At 41.7% G+C, this 21,720-nt stretch overlaps 1 protein-coding gene and 1 long non-coding RNA gene across 2 annotated transcripts in view; both read left to right on the top strand.

Moving 5' to 3' along the window:
* The window catches only part of RHOQ (ras homolog family member Q), a gene marked incomplete at its 5' end in the record, with an annotated part of 37,410 nt that overhangs the window by 9,128 nt on the left and 6,562 nt on the right, over positions 1-21,720 (top strand). Inside the window, 2 exons of the mRNA XM_082427900.1 lie at positions 21,079-21,243; positions 21,552-21,647. Coding sequence (XP_082284026.1) covers positions 21,079-21,243; positions 21,552-21,647 — 261 coding nt within the window. The remainder of the gene's footprint in view (positions 1-21,078; positions 21,244-21,551; positions 21,648-21,720) is intronic.
* On the top strand, positions 502-20,155 carry LOC309644283. The gene is made up of 2 exons (XR_014254347.1): positions 502-17,468; positions 17,516-20,155. It is a non-coding gene; the product is annotated as an uncharacterized lncRNA (long non-coding RNA).

Below are 21,720 nucleotides of genomic sequence, written 5' to 3'. Positions count from 1 at the left end.
GGAGCTCACAGTTCAGCAGAGGGGGGAAGGGAGAGGGTGCCTGTTCATCGGGGGCACAGAGGAGGCTGGGTTCTGTCCTTCCCAGGAGATGAGAATGGGCACAGCAGCCTGGGGTTCTCCAGGTCGATTTTAGGTGGAGAAAGTGCTCAGATTGGATTCTTACATGTACTAGATGCTCAGTGAGGGTTTGAATTACTGCACTGGTTCTCAGATGTGGTCCTCAAACCAACATGCATCTTCTGGGAACGTGTTAGAAATCCAGACTCTTAGGCTTCACCCCAGACCTCTGGAGTCAGAAAATCTGGGACAACTCTGGCATGACAAGCCCTCCAGGTGATTCTGATACTGGCCGAAATGTCAGAGCCACCAAGTTAGTGAATGTGAACTTAATATACCTTGTCTTAGCAAGCCACCTCCCCTCCTCCCCTCCCCCAATACACACACACACACACACACACACACACACACACACACACACACACACACACACACACACACACACACACACACACACACACACACACTCTATACATGCTCTACTTATACACTGTCTCCAGAGTGCAGGTACATAACTTATCCATCTTTTAATCCTTATTCATCTTTTAACCCCTGCCTATCCAAACACGCCTCCACACACCCTCGTCTCTAGTTCTTTATGCGTGGTTGGGATGCTCCATGTTTGTTGGAATGAACTGAATCATTCAGCCACTGGTGCTGCCTTCCTCGCCTGCCTGGTGGAGATGGGGCCAAGGCACTATCAGGAGAAAACGGAAGCAGAACTTCTTAAGCTGCACTTGGCTCCACTGGTGTGCTGTCTGGCCCAAGGCCATGCACACAATAGGCTCCAGGGGTATTCCTTGATGAGGCCCAAGTGCCAAGCCATGTCCTCCCCCGTACATTAAGCAGCCAGACAGACTTGAGACGCAAGACCTGCTCTGCTCAAGCTGAGGTTAGCACTCTGGGAGGTGACAGGCCTGCCCCTGAGGACAATGCTGGTTTGGTTTGTGCTAAATTAGTTCCAAAGCAACAGATGGGCAATGATGTCCTTTTGTATTAAAACTCCCCACTGGGACGGTTGGAGGAAGGGCTGTTACTGACACCCTTCTCGGCAGTAATTACTTTTCTGGCTGACCCTGGCTTTCTGCGTAAGTGTCCTCCTCCTCCATTCCCCTGCCTTCCCTCCACTTGTAAATTCCCCCTTCCTTCCTTCCTCCCTCCCTCCATCCCTCCCTCCCTTCCTCTCTCCCTTCCTTCCTTTCTTCTTTTTCTACTGCTCTCTCTTTATTCAAAACTTGTTCCAGTGTAGAAAAGCCATCCTCTTTCAAATGGCCTAACGGTTGGGATTATAAATGAGTTGGCTCAAAGTATGCCCCCCTTTAAGAGCTGCCACTGAGAGAAGGAATTTAATTCTGATTGTCCAGCTCAATTAAAATTCCACTTACCCCAGCGTAATTTTCAAAGGACTGTCCCGCCCAGCTAGCTGGTTCAGGGTTCACAATTAAGGTGTGTCTTGTGGCCTCCCTGGCTCTGCAGGTGTGGGGGATGGGGTAGAGGTGAGAGGGTCCCTGCTTTCTTCAGACAGGGGCCTTGTCTAGCAGCAGGGAGCTTCTGGTCTTCATCCAGCCTGCAGAAAGTGAGAAGTCCTGAGGAGGAGGCACCCCGTGAACTCCTCCTCTGAGACTCCAGCCCTCTTAGGGTTGAAGCCCGTCTTTGAATTTCAGCTGAGAAAATCGTTTATAGGCTACAGTTTAGCATTTTGTTTTATTCTTGTGTAAATCTTTATTCAGCACCCAGATTGTAAGCCCTCAGAGGGGGTCTGCATGTGGCACGTAGCGCTTAGCACAACTCACAACCAGGTGTGTGCTGGATTTAGGAGAATCTGTTAGAAAGATGATCATGAAAAGAACATCTCCCATGACTTTACATCACCTCCATATTGGTTTTCTCATCAGCTCATTTTTAAGGGAATTCTGTTCCGTCTTGACGTCATTGAAGGTTTTTAAAATCAGGTTATAGGTGGTCGGTGTAATGCGTTGCCTGCTGAGGCACAGTAGAACTCATTTCTTAACTCAGGGAGTCCATTAGCAGAAAGGCTGCCAGGTCTCTTTGGATAAAATATTGGCCAGGGTGTGTGCTGTTCTCCAGCAAGTCTGGATCTGTAGGATTCCTTCAGTGTGTTTTGTGTCAAGTGTCCCTCTGTTACAAGCAGGGGGAGCCCTGACATCCTGCTGCTGGGCCAGGCAGTGTGAAAGCATCAGAGTCTAGGCAAGCTGGTGTTATAAACAAAGCAATTCCTCAGAAATTCCTCGTGGGCCAGACTGCTTGTTTACTCCTCTTTCCTTTTTAAAAATTGAGACATTATTCATATTCAGTGGGTTGTATATATTCACAAAGTTGTGTGACCATCACCACTATTTAACTCCAGATCATTCTCATCACCCCCAAAGAAACCCTGTACCTATAATCAGTGACTCTCCATTCTCCCCTTCCCCCAGCTCTTAGCAACTAATAATCTACTTTTTGACCCTGTGGATTTGCCTATTCTGGACATTTCATATAAATGGAATCATATTACAATATGTGGCCTTTGTGTCTGGTTTCTTTCACTTAGCATCACGTTTTCAAGGTTCATCCGTGTTGTAGAATATACCAGTACTTCATTTCTTTTTTGTGGCTGAATAATCCTTGTCTGTCCTTTTTATTCCTTTCATCAATCTTCATTACATGGACATTCTGCCCAAACCCTGGAAACCACTGGTCATGTACTTCTGGTGCTGTCTTCACCCCAGCTCTAGTAGTAGGGGTAGGGGCTGGTCTCCCTCTACCCTTTCAGTGTTCCAGTTCTCCTGTTGCCTCTGTTCATAATCCCCCCCACCCCCATCCACACCCTTATGTCTTTATTCATCAAATATGTGAGTATCTGTTAAATACAGGTGAGGTGAGGAACACGAAGATCCATCAGATAGGGTTCTTTCTCTGTAGGAGCTTAGAGTCCATTGGGAAGAGAAGATGTACACAGATGACCAAAATGCAAACAGAATATGGGGCGTGCCAAGAAAAGGTAAAGCGTGAGGAGTGTCATAAGGGTGCCTGATTGCTAGCCTGCTTGCCTGGAGCCTCCCAGGAAGCCAGGGCCTCAGTGGGGCCATCTAGACGCAGAGACTTGATTTTATTGAGGCACTCACATATCATCAGGTCCACCGGTCTGATCTGTGTTAACTCATAGAGATCTGGATATAAATAAGGTTGTGGAAGGATTGTTTACCATGTGGTCTTGGTGGAAAAATGGACTCCAGCCATAAACCAGTAGCTCACAAGGAAGAAAAGCAAACAGCCAGCTGAACACACAGTATGCAAAGATATGCAAATTAAAACTTTGTTTTTCACTTATCAAATTGAACAACATGGGAAAAATTGATATTCAGGAGTCAGGGAAGTGGATGCTCTATGTACCGTTCAGAAAAACTGACACAATCCATTTGGAGGTTAATTTGGCAAAGACACTTCAATTTTCAATGATCTATTTCTATGAATTTATGCCAAGGAAACATTCAGTGTACACAAAGATTTACATAAAATGATATTCTTCACAACCGTATTTATAATAGTGATAAATTATAAACACATTAATGCATAGTAAAAAAGGATTTGTTAAATGATAGCATGATATGTATTAGAATAATCACAGCCACTAAAAACTGCTTTCAACAAATATTTAAAGATATATGAAAAGGCTAGTGGTGTGTTAAGTGTGAAAACACAGGAATCAAAACTATATATAACATTATTACAACTTTGAAAAATCTGCATATGTATAATGTGTAAGAAAAAAATTGGTACAAAATTGTCAAAATGTTAAAGCAGTTGGCTCTAGGTAGTGATATTGAATACTTGTAGAAATTTACTTCTTTATACTTTATTCTGTTTTTCTCCAATTTAAAAAAAAGTCACTTTATTTTTATTGAAGTTATATATGCAGATGGTTTAAAGAGTCAACAGTTCTATAAGATCCTGTTATGGAGAAACAAAAGATCCCTCTCCACTTTCCTACAGAGAAGTCCTTTTCCACTCCCCCAAGGCAACCGCTTTCAGTTCTTAGCTGTTTATGTTGGTAAAAGAAATCCTCTATTGCCTTCACACCATGAATGATGAGGCTTTAGCTGTCTTTGGAATATGTCTTCCACTTCCCATCCACCTATCCCCAGTAGCTATATTGTAATTTCAATCTGATTATTGATCCGTGGTTATATTTTTATCACTGTGTTAGCATAGCTGAGCCATGTAGTGTACTATAATTACTTTTTCCCTCTTTGTGCCACTTTTTGTTTCCCTGGAGTTACTAATTATCTTGCGTCTTCCCGTGCTTAGTTTTCACCACCTGTCTATTTCATCCTAAACGCACCTTTCCATGCATTCCAGCATATCAAGTATTCTGTCAGTGTCTTCTTGGAGACATTCATCATGAGCCTACTGACCTGCTTCAGTTTGGGCTAGTTGCCTCGAGCCTACTGCACAGCTGTCATCCTAGGATTTTCCTTCATCATTATTGGGATTCCCTTTGGCTCTATGTCTTGTATTAGATGCCTATTTTTATTTTTCATGTCTTCATAGTTTATTTCTTCATTTTGGTAGAGTATATATTTTATTAGTTTCCTGAGAAAAGATGCATTGTAGGCAAATTTTTTGATACCTGGTATGTTTGAAAATGTTTTTATTTCCTTCATACCTGCTTGACATTTTGAAAATAGATTGGAAATCATTTTTTCTTCAGAACTTTGAAGGCATTGTTCCATCATCTTCCAGCTTCAGTTTATGCTGTTAAAAAGTCTGATGCCAATCTGATTCTGGATTCGTTTTTAGGAACCTGTTTTTCCTCTCTGGAATTTCACACTCATGGTCTTCAGGGTAGGGTGTAGCTGGCTATTGTGGGCCCTTTCATTCTAAGGCCCCGTATCCTTCAGTTCTGAGAAATTTTCTTGGTTTATTTCTTCACTTCCAATTAATCTCTTCTGTTACACTAGAACTTCCACTATTTAGATATTAGAGGTTTGGGGGTGGTCCTCTAATTGTCTTATATTTGCCTTCTCTGTGTCTTTTTGCTCTATTTTTGGGAGAGTTCCTCAGTTTTATCATATACCCCTTCTATTTTTTTTTTTTAATGTGATTCTATTTTTAATTTTCAAGAACCTTTTCCTGTTCTTTGGATGTTCCTTTTTTTTTTTTTTCTTTATCATCTTCTAAGTTTGGTTTGGCTTGCTTTTGGTTTGAATATCTTCTCTAATTTCTCTGAAGGTATTAATGACAGCTTTTTGAAATTTCTGTCTCCCTGCATAGTCTCTCATTTTGATCTCTGCCTTTTGTGGCAGTTCCTCAAGTGTCTACTCATATTTACAAGAGTGGCATTGGAGAATGGGAAACTCTGTGTATATACATGGGGCTGGATGACTCTGGCCCTTACTGAAGGTCTGGGTTTCTCTGCCTCAGCACTATTGGTATTTTGGGCTGGACAGTTTGTTGTGAGTGCTGTCCTGTGAACTGTAGGATGTTTAGCGGCATCCCTATTGTCTTCCCTACCCCGATCATGATGATCAAGAATGTCCCAGACATTGCCAAATGTTCCCTTGGGGCAACGTCAGCCTTTGCTCCTTCTACCCCCATTTGAGGACCACTACTGTAGGGTGATTCATCTGGGTCTTTTCATTGGGGAACCTGGTCCTTCCTCTTGCACTGTTCATATTCCCCAGAAAAGAATCTTCCACTCTACTGCCTGAGTGGTTCCTGCTGGGCTGCCACTGTTCTGGGAGGTGAGGGGGGGCAGCAGGTTAAGGATCTCAATTTTCAGTGTACCCTGGCCTTGTGTGTTCAGTATGTTCAACTGGGCCCTGTGTCCTCCCACCCAGGGAACCCTCTGTTCCACCCTTTCTGGAGAATAAATATCCTCTGCCTTTCATCAGGGCTGGGGAGAGTATTTATCATGATAGAAAACAGATCTGGGGTTTAACTGCTTCATAAGCAGACTGTCAGTCTGCCCTCTTGTTTGTGGCTCCACCTTCAACCCACTTTCAGAACACACTGCTCCAGCTCCCACACCTTTAGGGGGTTCTGTTGTGCGGAACCGGGTACTTCTTAACTTCTTCTCATTGCTGGCCCAGGATCTGGCTCCCAGGGTCTGCTAAATCAGTTTGTACTTGCTCTTTGGTTTTCTAGCTTCTAAAATTGTGTGGCTGTTGTCTCCTTCCCTGTTTGCTTTTCCTGTGGCTTTATGCCTTTTTTTTTTTTTTTTAATGACTGTACATGTCAGAGGATTTTGGAAAGATCAAGATAAATTCATGTGTTCAACTGGCTAGCATTTAACTGAATTCTTCTCCAATTTGTTTTAATAGTTAGAAAACATAAATATGAAGATCAAAGCTATAGTGATAGATACCTTTTCAGTGCCTGTTATCCAGTGTACCTTTCCTTAGCATAAGGTACCCAGGAAAATGAATTCATTAGAAGCTTTCTTGGGATTCAGGCTTTGGAGCAAAAGGTCTTAGAGGAGATGTGAATTTCATCTGGATCCTGGAACCACATGGTCAACTGCCCCTCCCACACGAGAGCTCGGCTTTCTAGTGTTCAGGATCTGTTTGTCCACCACATTTAGCGTCTTACCATTGGGCAAAGCTAGATGGACACAAATATTCTAATTAGGCAGTTTCTCCTTTGCTAGACTCTATTTAGAGTCTCTATAGACAATAACTTTTTAGTCAACATTTTTCAGACAGGCCAAAACATATTCTATTAGGTTACAGCTTCCTTTAGTTACATTTTAATCACCTTGATTAGATTTGGGTGTTTTCAAGAATCTCAGTCATCTCTTAGTAATGACCCATATCGCAGATGACTAATGACGGTTATGGTTTCATTTTCATGAATTTAATTCTCAACATGTAGCCATATGTCAAATTATTAGGGTGTCCTACTATAGTTCCCCTATATTTATTAACTACACCTCCAGATACTGACATTGGGAGGTAGGAAGGGGCACTTCCAGCTCTGGGGATGGGGGTGGGGGAGGGTCAGGACTGTTTTCCTAGGTGAGGAGGTGGCATGAGTGTGTGGGTTTGGGGTGGGGACAGGACATGGGTAGAACAGGTATTCCATGCAGCCTTTTCTAGTCCTCAGGTGGTAGACATACTCCTGTGAATTCCTGTGGCACTTAGCGTATGTGTCTCTTGTCATTAATCTCGTGCCTACATCAGAGGCCTTCTCTGGGTCTGTTTATCCCATTTAATCATAACAACAACCTCTGAGGTAGGTGATATTATCCACCCCTCCCCCTGCCTTTGTTTTAATGGATGAGAAAACAGGCACACTGAAATTACTTGTATGAGTTACACGCGCAGCCCATGAGAGCTGCACTGGACCTCAGACCAGGCCCGCAGGCTCCTGATCTGTAAGTCATTGAATTAGTGACTTCCCCTGCTGCCAGGGTCTTACTAGATTGCTTAACTAAGCTAGTGACTCTCTGAAGGGAGATGTGTGCTGTTTGATTTTCCAGGAAGCAGCAGACTCCCTAAAGGGGCTGATGTGTGGGCTTGGAAAGGACTCAGCTTAGTGGGTTACACCAGGCAGGGCTGAGAGCTGGAACCTCACAGGTTCCCGTGCAGCTTGACCGGGCTCTATGGTCCACACCTGCTATGGTTGAAAACCGCCTCCACCTCCACCCTGACCCGCCCAACTGCTCCAGCCACAGTCTCGCCGGCACTTCACCGACGGCCCTGGCCTCAGCTGCTGCCCTCCACCCCAGATGGGGGGAGGACAGCTGCTGTCCCCACACTGCCTCCAAGGGTTTTATGAGGATACGCAGAAGAGAATGGACGTTCGAAACCCCTGGAATGACCGCGGTCATTGTTTCCTTGTCTGCCCATAGTGTTGCTTCTTTTTGATTTTGTTTCACGGGCTCCCAGTTTGTTTTGGTCAATGTCACATCTTCCTAGCCAGGTTCTCTGTGGTGGGAAGTCCAGCTCCTGGATTGGCTGAGCTTCTGGGAGCACGGGGATGCTCGTACAAACGTGGGTCCAGTGAACCTTTTACAGGCAGCAGCTGAAAACTGCCCGTGCTGTGTGCAGCACTGGGCAGAGAGGGCGGGCCTGGCGGCGAGGGCCGGGCGGCCACATCAAAGTCCACGTGCATGATGATTCTTTTTCAGTTCTCAGGTCTCGTGAACCATTGTTTTACAAAAATACATTTGGGGTATATTAGTTTAGTTCTCTTCAGTTGTGTTAATAAAATTCCTGACTTCAGTCCTTGCCCGCCATGGAAACGTACGCACTTAGTAAGCAACCACATTTCTCAGTGTTTTTCACAAAGTCTCTTTTACCCTCAGTCCTCCTTTTCCACCAATTTATTCCTCTTTGCCGCATCTGCTGAAACTTAAGAGCTAAGGAGCACGACTGGGCGTGGCGATAAGCTCGCAGCCACCACACAGGCTCCACGCTAGCGCGTTTCATCTTCCAACAGTTTAGTCCATTTTACAGATGAAGGAAACGGAAGCGGTAAGTAACTTGCCTGGAGCCACATAGCCAGTAAAACTATGATTCAAAGATTTATTTAAAAGGTCTGTGTCTAAAACCTATGACCTACTGCTTGCTTAGAGCAAAGGGGCCAGGGGGTCCTAAACTAGTTGATTGGAGAACTGCCTTCCTGCCTCACTTCTGCCCAACTGTCCTGTAACTTTGGATAAGTTGGATGAGTTTCTCTGACCTCAGTTTCCTCATCAGTAAAGTGGGAGCTGCCCTATCTCATAGGCTGATGGTGAAGGTTTGGTGGGAAAGTTGGGCTAGCGTGAAAGCCAGGAGCAAGGCTCTCTGTGCTGTGAAGCAAAATAAGGCTAGAGTAACGTAATGCGGTGACTCGTTAATAAGCCTGGAAAAGAGCTCTGCTGGGAGCCTCCTGTAGCACAAGAAGGCCAGAGCTGGAGGGGAGAAGATGAAGTGGGTGATGCAGAAGAGGCAGAGTAGGGGGTATGAGACATGCCCGAAGGAGGGTAAGCCGTGCTCCACAATGTGGAAGCGTGTCACGGTGATGAATGCAGGTCCTGAGGAGTGGATGGCTTGGGTATTTCTGCCAGGGACTCCCTGCAGGGAAAGGGTATTTCTGCCACGTGCAAGCACCTCTCTGAATTTCAAAGAAATCTGTGTGTGTGTGTTTGTGCACGCCATGTGTGTGGGTGCCCATGAGGACCCAACTTGGCATACTTGTGGACCTATGTGTATTTTCCTTAAGTTAAGGTGAAATTCACACAACATAAAATTAATCATTTTTAAGTGTACAATTCAGTGACATTTAGTACTTTCACAATGTTGCACAACCTCCACCTCTGTCGAGTTCCAGAACATTTTCATCACCCCAACAGAAATTGTGTGTACTTTCTAAAGGGTCTGTTCTGTGAAAATGTATTTGTGAACCGCATTAGGTCATCCTGATTTTGCCTACCTGCCCAGAAGCCTCCCTCCCTCGTCTGCCTGTCCTGTGTCTTTGGCCAAGGAGTGTGGTCCAAGACCTCAGATTCCAAATGGGTTTGCTAGTCATGGTTAACTCCTCCATGCAGTGTGGCTGTCTCTAGTGGGCATGGAGAAAACCAGCATTTCAGACTTAATCAGAGGGTAGTTCCTGAGGCTTCTCTCACCGCTTGACTGCCTGTTCTTAGTGTATTAGAAGTCTGTGTTTAAGGGTGTCTGCCAGTGAGAGACTTCAGTCATCGTAAGCCTCTTCCTCAGCCTCAGAGGCAAAGAAGGTAGGTGTTAGTCCACAGTGGAGGAAAATGGTGTTTCCTCTGCATTTGGCCCATCTGTAACTCCTCGTTCTATGTTGGTGCCCTCGCTGCATGGGAAGCCCAGGTGACCTGAATCCACAGTGCCCAAGGGTCCTCTGTAGCTCAAGCATTAAAAGGGTAAGAGGGCTGTTCCCCTGGAAGTGTCAGGCCTGGTACATATATATGCCTGCCTCCAAATAGCTGGCCCTGGGCAGCATCTACTCCCCTGTGATACAGGGACCACAGCACCGGCCAGTGTAGTGGGATCCCTGAATAGTCTCCATGAGCTGCAGAGATGGGGCCAGTGAGTAGCAAATCCTTCCATACTGAGTGAGGGGTGGAGGGAGAGAGAGGGAGACAGAGAAAGGGAGGAGGAACAGCAGAAGGAGAAGAAGGGGTGAGGAAAGAGCTACCTTCAGTAATCTAGGGACTACTTCATGCCGATTGCACTACTTAGATCTTGTGCTCACCCAGGAACCAATATCAGGCACACCTCAGAGATACTGCGAGTTCAGACCATGCAATGAAGTGAATATCGCAATAAAGTGAGCATATGAATTTTTTGCTTTCCTAGTGCATGTGAAAGATATGTTTATACAGTAGTCTATTAAGTGTGCAAAAGCATTATGTCTAAAGAAAAAGTGCATACCTTAATTAAAAACTATTGCTTAAAAATGCTAACCATCACCTGAGCCTTCAGTGAGTTCATAGTAGTAACGTCAAAGATCACTGATCAGGGACTTCCCTGACGGTCCAGTGGTTAAGACTTCACCTTCCAATGCAGCGGGTGTGGGTTCAATCCCTGGTGGGGGAGCTAGGATCCCACATGCCTCACAGCCAAAAAACCAAAACAGAAAACAGAAACAGTATTGTAACAAATTCAATAAAGACTTTAAAAATGGTCCACATCAAAAAAAAAATCTTTAAAAAAAAAGATCACTGATGCCATAACAAATATAATAATGATTTTTTAAAAAGGCCTGAAATATTGCGAGAATTACCAAAGTGTGACACATAGACATGAGGTGAGCAAATGCTGTTGGAAAAATGGCACCAACAGACTTGCTCGCTGCAGGGTTGCAACATACCTTCAATTTGTAAAAAATGCAGTATCTGCGAAGTGCAATAAACTGAAGCGCAATAAAATGAGGTATGCCTGTGCTTTGGCCAGGGAGCAGAGAATGAGCCCCTTGGATAATCCAGGGACCACTTCATTCTGATTGGACTACTTGGATCATGTGCCCACCTAGGAACCAGTGACTTTGGCCAGTGGGTAGGGAATGAAACTCCATGATTGGCTTAAATCCAACCAGGAATTCTTTAAGCTAAATATGGGGTCAAGGTTCCCAGGGGTATGTGTCTGGATAGAGGAGTGGTGGGTCTTGAACTAAATCAGTTTTGGAAAGAAAGAACAAGTAGGAGAATGATGCCAGGTAGACAGTCAATGATATCCTCCATCCTAGGTAAAACAAATGTCAAGACAATGGAAAAAACGTGGTGGTGAAAAACAGTAGCAGGAACTAAAATGCTGGAAGAATTGCTCAGTCTGAAGCTCTGCTCCTTAGAGCTCACCTTATTATTCAGGAAGGTGGGTTGGACAGAGAAAGGGCCCTGATCTTAGGAGGCAGTTGGAATCTTGGCTGAAAGTGGTAACTACAACCTGAGAAATTCATCTGTTAGTGGAGGATTCAGACGCTTTATCCACCATCTCCAGCTTTGCAGCCGGTAAAGGAGGTGCAGGCCACCGTGATCTGGCTGCGGTTTGCCCTTCTGACTTCATCTCCCACACACTACCCTCATTCATTCAGCAAGAATTTAATAAGCAGCTACTATAAACCAGACTTTGAAGAGTAGTCCTCTGCCCTCACAGAGTCCTGTGGAGGATACAGATAAGAAAAGAGGCAATTGTATTACAGTGTAAGAAATGGGACGACAGGAGAAGGTGTTACAGAGGGACCTTGATCTGAATTGGGGGTTTGGAGAAGGTTTGTTGGAACAAGAGATTTTTAGACCAAAGCTTGAAAGATGAGTAGGAGCTGCCCAGGTGAGGAGTGTGGAGAGGGAAGAACAGACTGGCTGGGCAAGTGATTGACTTACTTTGTATTTGGGGTTGATACTGAGGACTCCCAGGGTTATGGTTTGATCCTGATGGAGTGGTGATGTCTTTTCATGAGACGGTGAACTCAACAGGACTTGCAGATTTGAGGGGGAAGAAGTGACTTTAGTTTAGAAATGTCGAATTTGAGATACTTCTGGTTCAGCCAAGAGGAGGCATCTAGAGCTGGGTCTGGAACTCAGAGGCAGAGAGCTCCTCCAGATATTCTTTTCCCACTGTCTACTCAACATCTCGAGCTTAACATGCCCAAAATTGGCCTCTTGAGTTTTCTCCCTAATGTGCTTCTCCACCCTCAGTCTTCCTCATCCCTGTAAAAGACATTATCCATCCAGCTGCACAAGCTGAACCCTGGATTATTCCAGAAGTCTCCCTGGAGGCATCTGTCAGGGCTTTTCTGCCTTGGGCCTTTTGCCCCTACTGTCCTATATCTGGCTTCTCAAAGCATCCCTCACATCTCAGGTTAGACGTCGCTCCCTCCCAGAGGTCTTTCCAGACCACCCAGACTGAAGCTGGTCGTCCTGGTTATTCTCTCTCTCCTGGCTGTTTTCCTTCACAGCACCTATCCCAGTTTGCATTTATAATCATTTTTGTCCCAATTTGTTAAATACCTGACTCAGTGCCTCTAGTATATTAGATCCATCCCCCCTTTGATAACAATTTTTATAACATGTTTCTCCTATACTCATCTTCAAATGAAATCTATAGCTAATATAACCTTCCTGTATATATCATTTTAAATCAATATAACATCCTGGCAGTAATAGGAAGGAAAAATAAAAGGAAAGTAATTCATAATAAAAATAGTTATTTCAGTATTAAATTCCTAAGTTCCCAGGGCTGAGTACTCAGAAATCATAATGAAGTAGTCAGGTGAACAACCACGAATGCAATAGCTCTAAAAGTTGACTAACGGGTTTGTGTTTTAGTGAGTTAGGGTACTAAGAGCAATATTGCCAGTGGTGTGCAATTTTCTGCAGTGGTAAGCAACTCCTGTAATGTTTGAACAACATCAAGTAAATCTACCTTTCTACTAATATACAACAGAGATAGATCCTAGATTCAGGTCATTATAAAAGGGTTTTTCATAGTCATTCAGTGCCTAGAGGTACACTCATCAATCATGCAGGACCCAGGACTGTTTTTCACTACACAGGTCAGGTAGCACCCTGGCTCCCACCCCTAAATGCTGGTAGAGTTCCCCCATTCGTGTTGACGATCAAAAATACCTCCCGCATTTCCACAGTGTCCCCTGGACCTAGAGTAGTCCTGCCCTAGTGGGGAGGCACTTGCCTCTCCTCTGTTGTACCATGAATTCCACGAGGGCAGGGTCCATGTCTGTTTCTCACTGGAGTACACTGTGTTCAGCACCTAGTGGGCATATATTTGTTGAAATAAAAGAATGCATGACTATTCCATCAACATGAAATTTGTACCAAAAAAAGTTAGGAAAGGAGTACACTGCACAGAAGTGTGACCTGACATTGACCTTCCTTCTGCATGCCTTAGGCCAGCTGACCTCTGTTTTAGTGAAAGAGACTTGCAATTATAGCTCCAGACGATGTAGATTTGCAGCTCTTAAATCCTTTACAATGAAGGAAGTCATCTCACCATGCACAAAAGAAATTGCACTGGCTCTGAAGTTGTGGTTTGTCTTTTTTTGGAAAGTCAGGCTTGTCTGTTGAAGAGCTCAAAACACTTGACCAGCTCTCTCATTTATCTTAACATGTGTATGCTATATTTATTCTCCCCTCACAGATGGGGAAATGAAGCTTGCCGAAGGGCCATATTTAGCTAAGTCTTGATCCTCTGCCTTGGGGGGTCAGCTTAGATAAAACAGTATCCTAAAACTCAATTTTTATGCAGTAGTTTAAACCTCCACCCACATTAAATCTGTTACTAGGGCTGCTCACAAGGGTAAAAAGTGTTAGTTTGAGCGTTTTTAACCATGTGACGTGGTGATCTAGTTCAGTCCTCTCCTTTTAGAGATGAGGAAGTGCAGGTTCATGAGACACGGTTAGATAATGGCAGAACCAGTTCTCCAGCTGGTCGTCTTTCTGCTACCGCACATTTAAACTTTTCTCTCTCTCTTTTTTTTTTTTCTCCAGCTAACCTAAACAGGAGTTATAATAAGTCAGGCAGCCAAAAGGAAGATAATAATGGAAAAGAAGGCAAAGATCTGGTCCACTAGCTGCTAAATAATTAATAAATTAACTGGGAGATGGACTTATTCTAATCAAAATATATGAAGATGACAGTTGCTTAAAGTTAGAAGCTGAACCTTCAGTTTCAAGAATTCTTTTACCAAGAGCTAATCAGGCTCATGATAAGTAAATACCATCTCACAACTGAACAGAGATTTTAAAAAAAGGGAAGGAAGGAAGGAAAGAAAAAAGGAAGGAAAAAAAGTCAAATATTTTTAAAGTTTTTGAAAAACAATGACCTCTTAGGAATTTCTAGCACTTAAAAAAAATTCTCCTCCCCAAATTTTCTTTAGTCCACCTGTAGCAAGAGAGTGGTAGGTAAATTCAATAAACTCATCATTGATGCATTTTGAACCAAACTTACCAAAATATTCCACAAAAGAACCCAACCCAGCTTCCTTGAAAAACAGTTATTTTTAAGGGGGTGAAAGGTGATATTTCACAAAGTTAAATATGAAAAATGAACTTGAAAGTGACAAAAGGACAACACAAAAAAATGAGGTTTCATAGACTACTGTTACCAAGAATTATTGAAGAAATGTTGATAATTTATAAGATTTCTGACAAAACACTTCATCTTCAGAAGCTAGCTTCAGTCCATGTGTCCTCTTGGCTTTAGTATAGCACCTTTTAGGGGTTAGAGTGATTCAAGAGCCATGCCTGATACCTATTTTAGGCTTCTCACCAGAAACAGATGTTTCAGATGGAGATTACTACTCCTTCATTTACCACAAGCCACCAGTTGTCAGGGACATTCTTACTTAGTTGCCTTACATTTTATATATCTCAAAGTAGTCAGAAGCTGTTTTAGACTTTAGATGTCTGGGGCTTGTCTGTTAAAGAATTTTTCAATTGTGGTCCCACTTTTTCTAGGTTGTTACAGAGGAAAACTCTTACAGGTTTTGATAATGACTGTTTTCTGAATCAAAGTAACGTCCTGGATTATTCGGAGGCATAATATATTCTTATAGCACTTTATAGTCTTCAAAGCACTTGTTGATAATCTCCCATTTTACAGACTGATAAACAAAGGCTCTAAGAAATAAGTGACTTGACCAAGGCCACATGCTAGTAGGTCATATATGTTCCAATCCTCTCCGTTCTGTAAGGCCCAACCCAAATGCCACCTCTTCTAAAAGTCTTTTTTTAGAGTCCCCTGATTACTACCCTTGGTTTTCACCACATTCTGACTTGTAATACAATGTCTGCCTACATTTGTCTCCCTTGCCGTGAACTCCCTAAGAGCAGAAACCATTATAAATGTTTTTGTCTCTTCCAACTTATCAATTCTTCCTCCTCAGTGCCAACTTTCAGCGTGTTCTCTCATCAGCACCACAGTTTCTTCTTCTGTTCTAGGCTGTGGCTTTGAGGTCTACAAAGTTCTAGTGAGGTGCACGGGCACACCATGGGTACTCTTGCTCATTTGTGCTCGTTGCCATATTTTTAACATACAGGTATCTTATGAGAGCTTTGCAAATGTTTAAATTGTTTTACAAGTCAGAAAGGATCTGAATCTTGGCCTTCCTTCATTTCCCTGATGGTTGCACATTCTGGGCACATAGTAGTGATACCAACCAGGGTTCTTGGCCTTCCCCAATCAATAGAAATTGACTAGAGGCCAGACAAGAGATTCAGGCAAGGCTTTATTGGGGCCCCTGCTGCAGCAGGAGGGAGCTAGCGAGAACAAACAACAGGTTTCCTTGCTTGCTCACTCGCTGAGCAGGGGCGAGCTTGTTCCTTACATGGGGTGAGGGTAGGGGTGTGTCCAGGGGTTGGGCTGGAGGGGTGGCTTAGGTGTTTTTCCCACCCCTCTGGTGGTGGTGGTGTGTGCAGGGGGCATGCGCAGTACCCTGCTTTTCCTCCTGACCCCCTGTTTTTGCTCCAGGCTCTTCAAAAGTGGCAGTTGGGTTTTTTGGTCTCTTTGTATTGATCTCTTTTGGGTCCAGAATTTGCCCCAACTGCGCATGCACACAGTTATTTTTAGTCTCATATAGTTTCTTTGTATCTTGTTGCTCCAGGAGAGGTTTATTCAGGCGCAAGCATTGCAGCACTGTAGCAAAGGTTCCCAGGTCCCAACCTGTCTCAGTAGGTGCTTATTAATGTTTCTTTGATTAAGCATTTATATATTCACCTGCTCCAATTTACACTCTCCCATTGTTGTATCTGACTGTCTTTTTCTATGTACATGTCTTGAATTCCCAACTAAACTATAAGCTCCAAAGGGGACGAGGGGACGATTATTTCTTTTATTTGTGTGTACATGTCCTTAGAACATCTTCCATGCAGTATGATCTCAAAACATCTTCGCTAATTGATTTTCAGTGACCAGTTGTGTGATAGAATATCACAAAAAGCATGGCAAGGCCTGTACCACCCAACGTGAGTGATTTTGCTTAAAGTACATATTTTGGATAAGTATTTTAAATAGGTGTACACGTTCTAAAAACATGTATTTTATTTTATTTTTTTAAACATTTTTATTGGAGTATAATTGCTTTACAATGGTGTGTTAGTTTCTGCTTTACAACACAGTGAATCAGTTATACATATACATATATCCCCATATCTCTTCCCTCTTGCATCTGCCTCCCTCCCACCCTCCCTATCCCACCCTTCTAGCTGGTCATAAAGCACCGAGCTGATCTCCCTGTGCTATGCGACTGCTTCCCACTAGCTATCTATTTTATGTTTGGTAGTGTATATATGTCCATATATACACTACCACTCTCTCACTTTGTCCCAGCTTACCCTTCCCCCTCCCCGTGTCCTCAAGTCCATTCTCTAGTAGGTCTGCATCTCTGCGTCTTTATTCCCGTCTTGCCCTTAGGTTCTTCACGACCATTTTTTTTTTTTTATTTTAGATTCCATATATATGTGTTAGCATATGGTATTTGTTTTTCTCTTTCTGACTTACTTCACTCTGTATGACAGACTCTAGGTCCATCCACCTCAATACAAATAACTCAATTTCGTTTCTTTTTATGGCTGAGTAATATTCCATTGTATATATGTGCCACATCTTCTTTATCCATTCATCTGTCGATGGACACTTAGGTTGCTTCCATGTCCTGTCTATTGTAAATAGAGCTGCAATGAATATTGTGGTACAAAAACATGTATTTTAAACAGAAGTCACTGAAGTGGGAGGGAGCACCCAGGTCCATGCCAAGGGAACAAAGGTGGTACAGAAATGGGCACACTTCTGGGCTGCTGACTGAGCTGGGCATAAAAAGGGGTCTCCTGACCGATGGCCATTTGCTACAGTTCTCTGTTGCACCTGAAGGTGTTTTGTTTCCTCTCAGTGCACGTTTCGTTGGTCTCTTATTGTCTGTGGACTCTTCTTGTCAGATTGTCAGCGTGTGATATTGTTGAAGGGTGAAGCTTGTCATCCTCACAGATCAGGCACTCCTGATGAGAACGGAGAGCCTAATCACTAAGCTACCAGAATACACTGTAAAAAAATGGATCCCGCTGGTACTTAGCCAATTGCTAAGAAGCTAAAGATTTTACTAAGCAGTTCAACAATCCTGTTGACCAAATTCACCATTGTTTTTTATGGTTTTGATGTAAGACAGTTGTCTTTAATACACTGAGAACATTTCAGTTACCAGGCTGAAATGTTTAAATATCTACCTTTAAAAAAATTGTTTTGGACTAAAATACAATTGATTTCTTAATTAGGAGGACACTAGGGAATTGGCTTTGAGGAATTCTTTTAAAAGAAAGGGCAGTTCCGCATTTAACTTTCTTTGTGTTGTCAAATTTTAAATATATAGCTGGGGAGGAAAGAATTGCATGCCTCAATTTATTTATCCCCAAATCTAAAATTTCACATTAAGTTCACTCAAGATATTGCACAGTAGATATAAATAATTGTATATGATGCAGGGTACAGTATGCACAGGGGATTGTTTATTTTTTTAATTTGCTATCTATTATTAGACTTCTAATTACTCAGGCTGGATGGAAGCAGAAAGGTCTCATTCTGATAATCACTGCCAATTATTTAGCTGGAGATTACAGGCAGAAGGAGTTCATTTTAGATGGTTCAGACTTAAGTAACATTTCTTTCCAAGGAGTTCTAAACACACTTGTCTTTTTTTTTAACCCCAATTCTTCACATTTTAACTATTCCAACAAAAATCTACAGTTTAACAAATCTAGAAATGATTAGTCTAGTTCCCTTCCTTTGTGCCCACATGTCTCTCAAGGAAAATCAGTATGCACTATGGTTATGAAAGGAATCTGTACAATAGACTTATGTTCTATAGAATGTTTGGATGAATATTTGAATATTAAGCATTTCTAGAGAACTTTGCATTCACTTGCTTTTTATTTCTTGTAATACCCTCCCAGAGAAAGAGTGCACTTTCTATTTCCCTGATGAGGTAAAATTTTCATTAAAAAAATCCAATTTGATTTTCTTAAAAAATGTGTAGTTTTTTTTTTAAATTACATTTTAAATAGTCTTAAGGCTCTCGAGTCCCCCAAATGACTAATTAGTACAGTAATAATATATCATTCTCTTTTATAAATCTGAAAATTATACTGTCCTCAAGAGACCTCAGTTTGATTTGTGTGTTTTAATGCCAGAGTAGAAAATTTTATTTTTCACTAAAGGAGTTTCTTCCCTGTGGTTGGAGAGAGAACAATGCAGAGCCAGGGCTGATTTGCCACTGATGGGACCCTGTGTGGATTGGCAGAGAATAGGAGAACGAGTTTCCCGTGGGATGAAGAATTTACGTTAAAGAGTTGAAAGAGTTCTTTTATGTGCTTGACACTCTGCTGAGTGCTTTAGTTGCAATATCTCATTTATTCCTCATAATCCTATGAGATAGTATCCTCATTTCTAATTCTGTGAAAACTGGATCTCGAAATATGGATGAGGAGAGGTTTGTAGTAAGAGCCCCCCATTCCCTGACCATGCCGTGTGCAAGTTTGCTCAGGAACAAACTGCTAGGTAGTTGCCAGGTAGAATGCTAAGATCAAATACTGTCTCTTTAATTCTTCTTCTCGGCATGCAGTTTGAAATAGGCAGTAGAGTACAAGAAGTATACTTAATTCACCAAATTGTACTATTTAACACTCAAACTTATTTTTAAAACATGTTATACTTTTGATAATAGTCCTCTTGTAACTGACTGGGGTGCCAGCATGTTTCATACCCATTTTGCGTGATCTCTTTATTAATCATTTCTTAACACCAGAGCACTGCTTTATTCGAAACCAATTAGAGGCCTCCACTTTTAAAAATAAACGCTAAAGAAGATTGGGGATGGCATTTCCCGTCTTGTCCTGAGCCAACACTTGAGAAATCTTTCAATGCCCTTGGCTCCAAACTGCAGATGTGCCCTTCAAAAGCATCGCAGAAAAACAGGAGGGTTAACTCCAAAGTCAAGAGTTTGAGATAATGATATGAGTTGGAGTGTAACATTGTAGTAAGAAAAATGTCAGAAGATGACATGAAAGGAAAATTGTCCCATGAGAGAAATACTACCTGAAACTCTGAGTGGAAGATGTTTTTAATATGCCTTTAATTCCACATTCATGCAGTTCTAGTAGTGAAGCAGGTCATTTAAGAGGGGTGGTGGCTTAGGCCAAAAATAAAGTTTCCTTGAAACCAGATGAGAGGCTAGCCCTGACAAAAATGGAATCCTGACTATTCACTCACAAAAATGTAAGTGAGTAGAATTTTGTGTCATAGGAAATAATCTAAATGAAACAGGATCTTCACTGTCTTTTGTGATGGAGAGATGCTAAAACAGCCATCAATAGTACAGCCCTTCTATAAAATGTGAAGCAGCAGTTTAAATATGGAAGTCATATTTTGTAATAACCTATAAGGGAAAATAATCTGAAAAAGAATAGATATCATGTGTGTGTGCATATATATATATATATATATATATATATATATGTATATTATATATATATATATGCACATACCCATACATATATATATAACTGAATCACTTTGCTGTACACCTGAAACTAACACAACATTGTAAATCAACTATACTTAAATAAAAAAATAAAATAATATGGCAGTCTAATGTATTCCGTTCTGGAACCATGTCCAAGACATACTGAAAGGTGCAGAACAACATGGGTTGCACGGTTTTCGTCTGTGTACAGATGTTTAAATATGTACAGTTGTAGGCATATACACGCACAGAAAATAACTGGAAAGATACATATGAAAAATCTACATTTCAGGAAAGGAATGGAAATTGGAGAGGAAGGGGGATTTTGTGGATTTACTCAGTATGTTTCTATCGTTAAATTTTCACACAAACATGCATATGCACACACACACACAAAAAAAAAAAATTAAGAAAACTATATAAACAGGGAAAGCAAAGATTTAAGGTCTCAGTGAAGATGTATAGTGGTTAAGGCATAGGTTCTGAAGTGAAACTGCCAGGGTTTGAATCCCATCTCCTTTACTTGCTATATACTTCCTTACACAAGTTATTTAATTTCTGTTGCCTCAGTTTACACAAATGCAACATAGAGATAATGGTTCTTATGTCATATAGTTTTTACAAGGATTAAATAAGTAATACATAAGAGAGCATATGGGTCATATGTTTAATAACATAGTGAACATTCAGTATATAATATTATTATAAATGACTATACTTAAACATCTAGCTACAATCAATTCTGTGTGCAAACTTTTCAGTTAAAAATGCTTCCAGTGACAACTCTCATCATCACAATGTATTTTCTCAAAGTTTCATTGTAGACGTTAATGATATTGTCATATTTTTACCCCAGTGGTGTTCAGAGCTTCCAAAGGAAGAATAGCAAAGACCCATGGAATTATGTTGTTTTTTGTAGTATGCCATACATTCCATTTGTGGAATAGTCCTGCCTTTGCTTCTTTGACCATCTACTCTAATGTACATGTTTGTTAGTAAACTCTAGAAATGGAAATAATGAGGTTTTTCTTTCTTCCTTAGGAAGACTATGATCGTCTGAGGCCTTTATCTTATCCAATGACTGATGTCTTCCTTATATGCTTCTCTGTGGTAAATCCAGCCTCATTTCAAAATGTGAAAGAGGAGTGGGTACCAGAACTTAAGGAATACGCACCAAATGTACCCTTTTTATTAATAGGAACTCAGGTATGTCTGCTTTGATTTTACCCATTTAAGAATAACCTCTGTGGCCTGCCTGTGGTGCTGCTCTCAGACAAATGGCCCTAAGGTTTAGCAAATGAGATAATATATGTTTAATCTCAGTTGTTAGTTATAATAAATTCTGTCACATTTTTGGAAAAAGTAGTGTCAAAGAAAGCAATTACTATATTAGTTGGTTTTAAAGATTAGGTTCTTTTGTAATCTTTTTCTGATACGTGGGGTTAAATGGGACTACATGCTTTATCTTTAAAGACTGATAATGTTATGGGACATTATTAACCTTTCTTAACTAGATTGATCTCCGAGATGACCCCAAAACTTTAGCAAGACTGAATGATATGAAGGAAAAACCTATATGTGTGGAACAAGGACAGAAACTAGCAAAAGAGGTAATGCAACCTTTACAGAATTTAAAAATAAATGTAAATGAAGCTAAGGTAGTAATAGAAGCTAATATTTACT

Source organism: Balaenoptera physalus (assembly GCF_965194825.1).
Source record: "Balaenoptera physalus genome assembly, chromosome: 15".
In the NCBI taxonomy this organism is placed as follows: Eukaryota; Metazoa; Chordata; class Mammalia; order Artiodactyla; family Balaenopteridae; genus Balaenoptera; species Balaenoptera physalus.
Note: the sequence above shows the minus strand (reverse complement) of the source record. Positions and strands in the feature narration are given on the sequence as shown.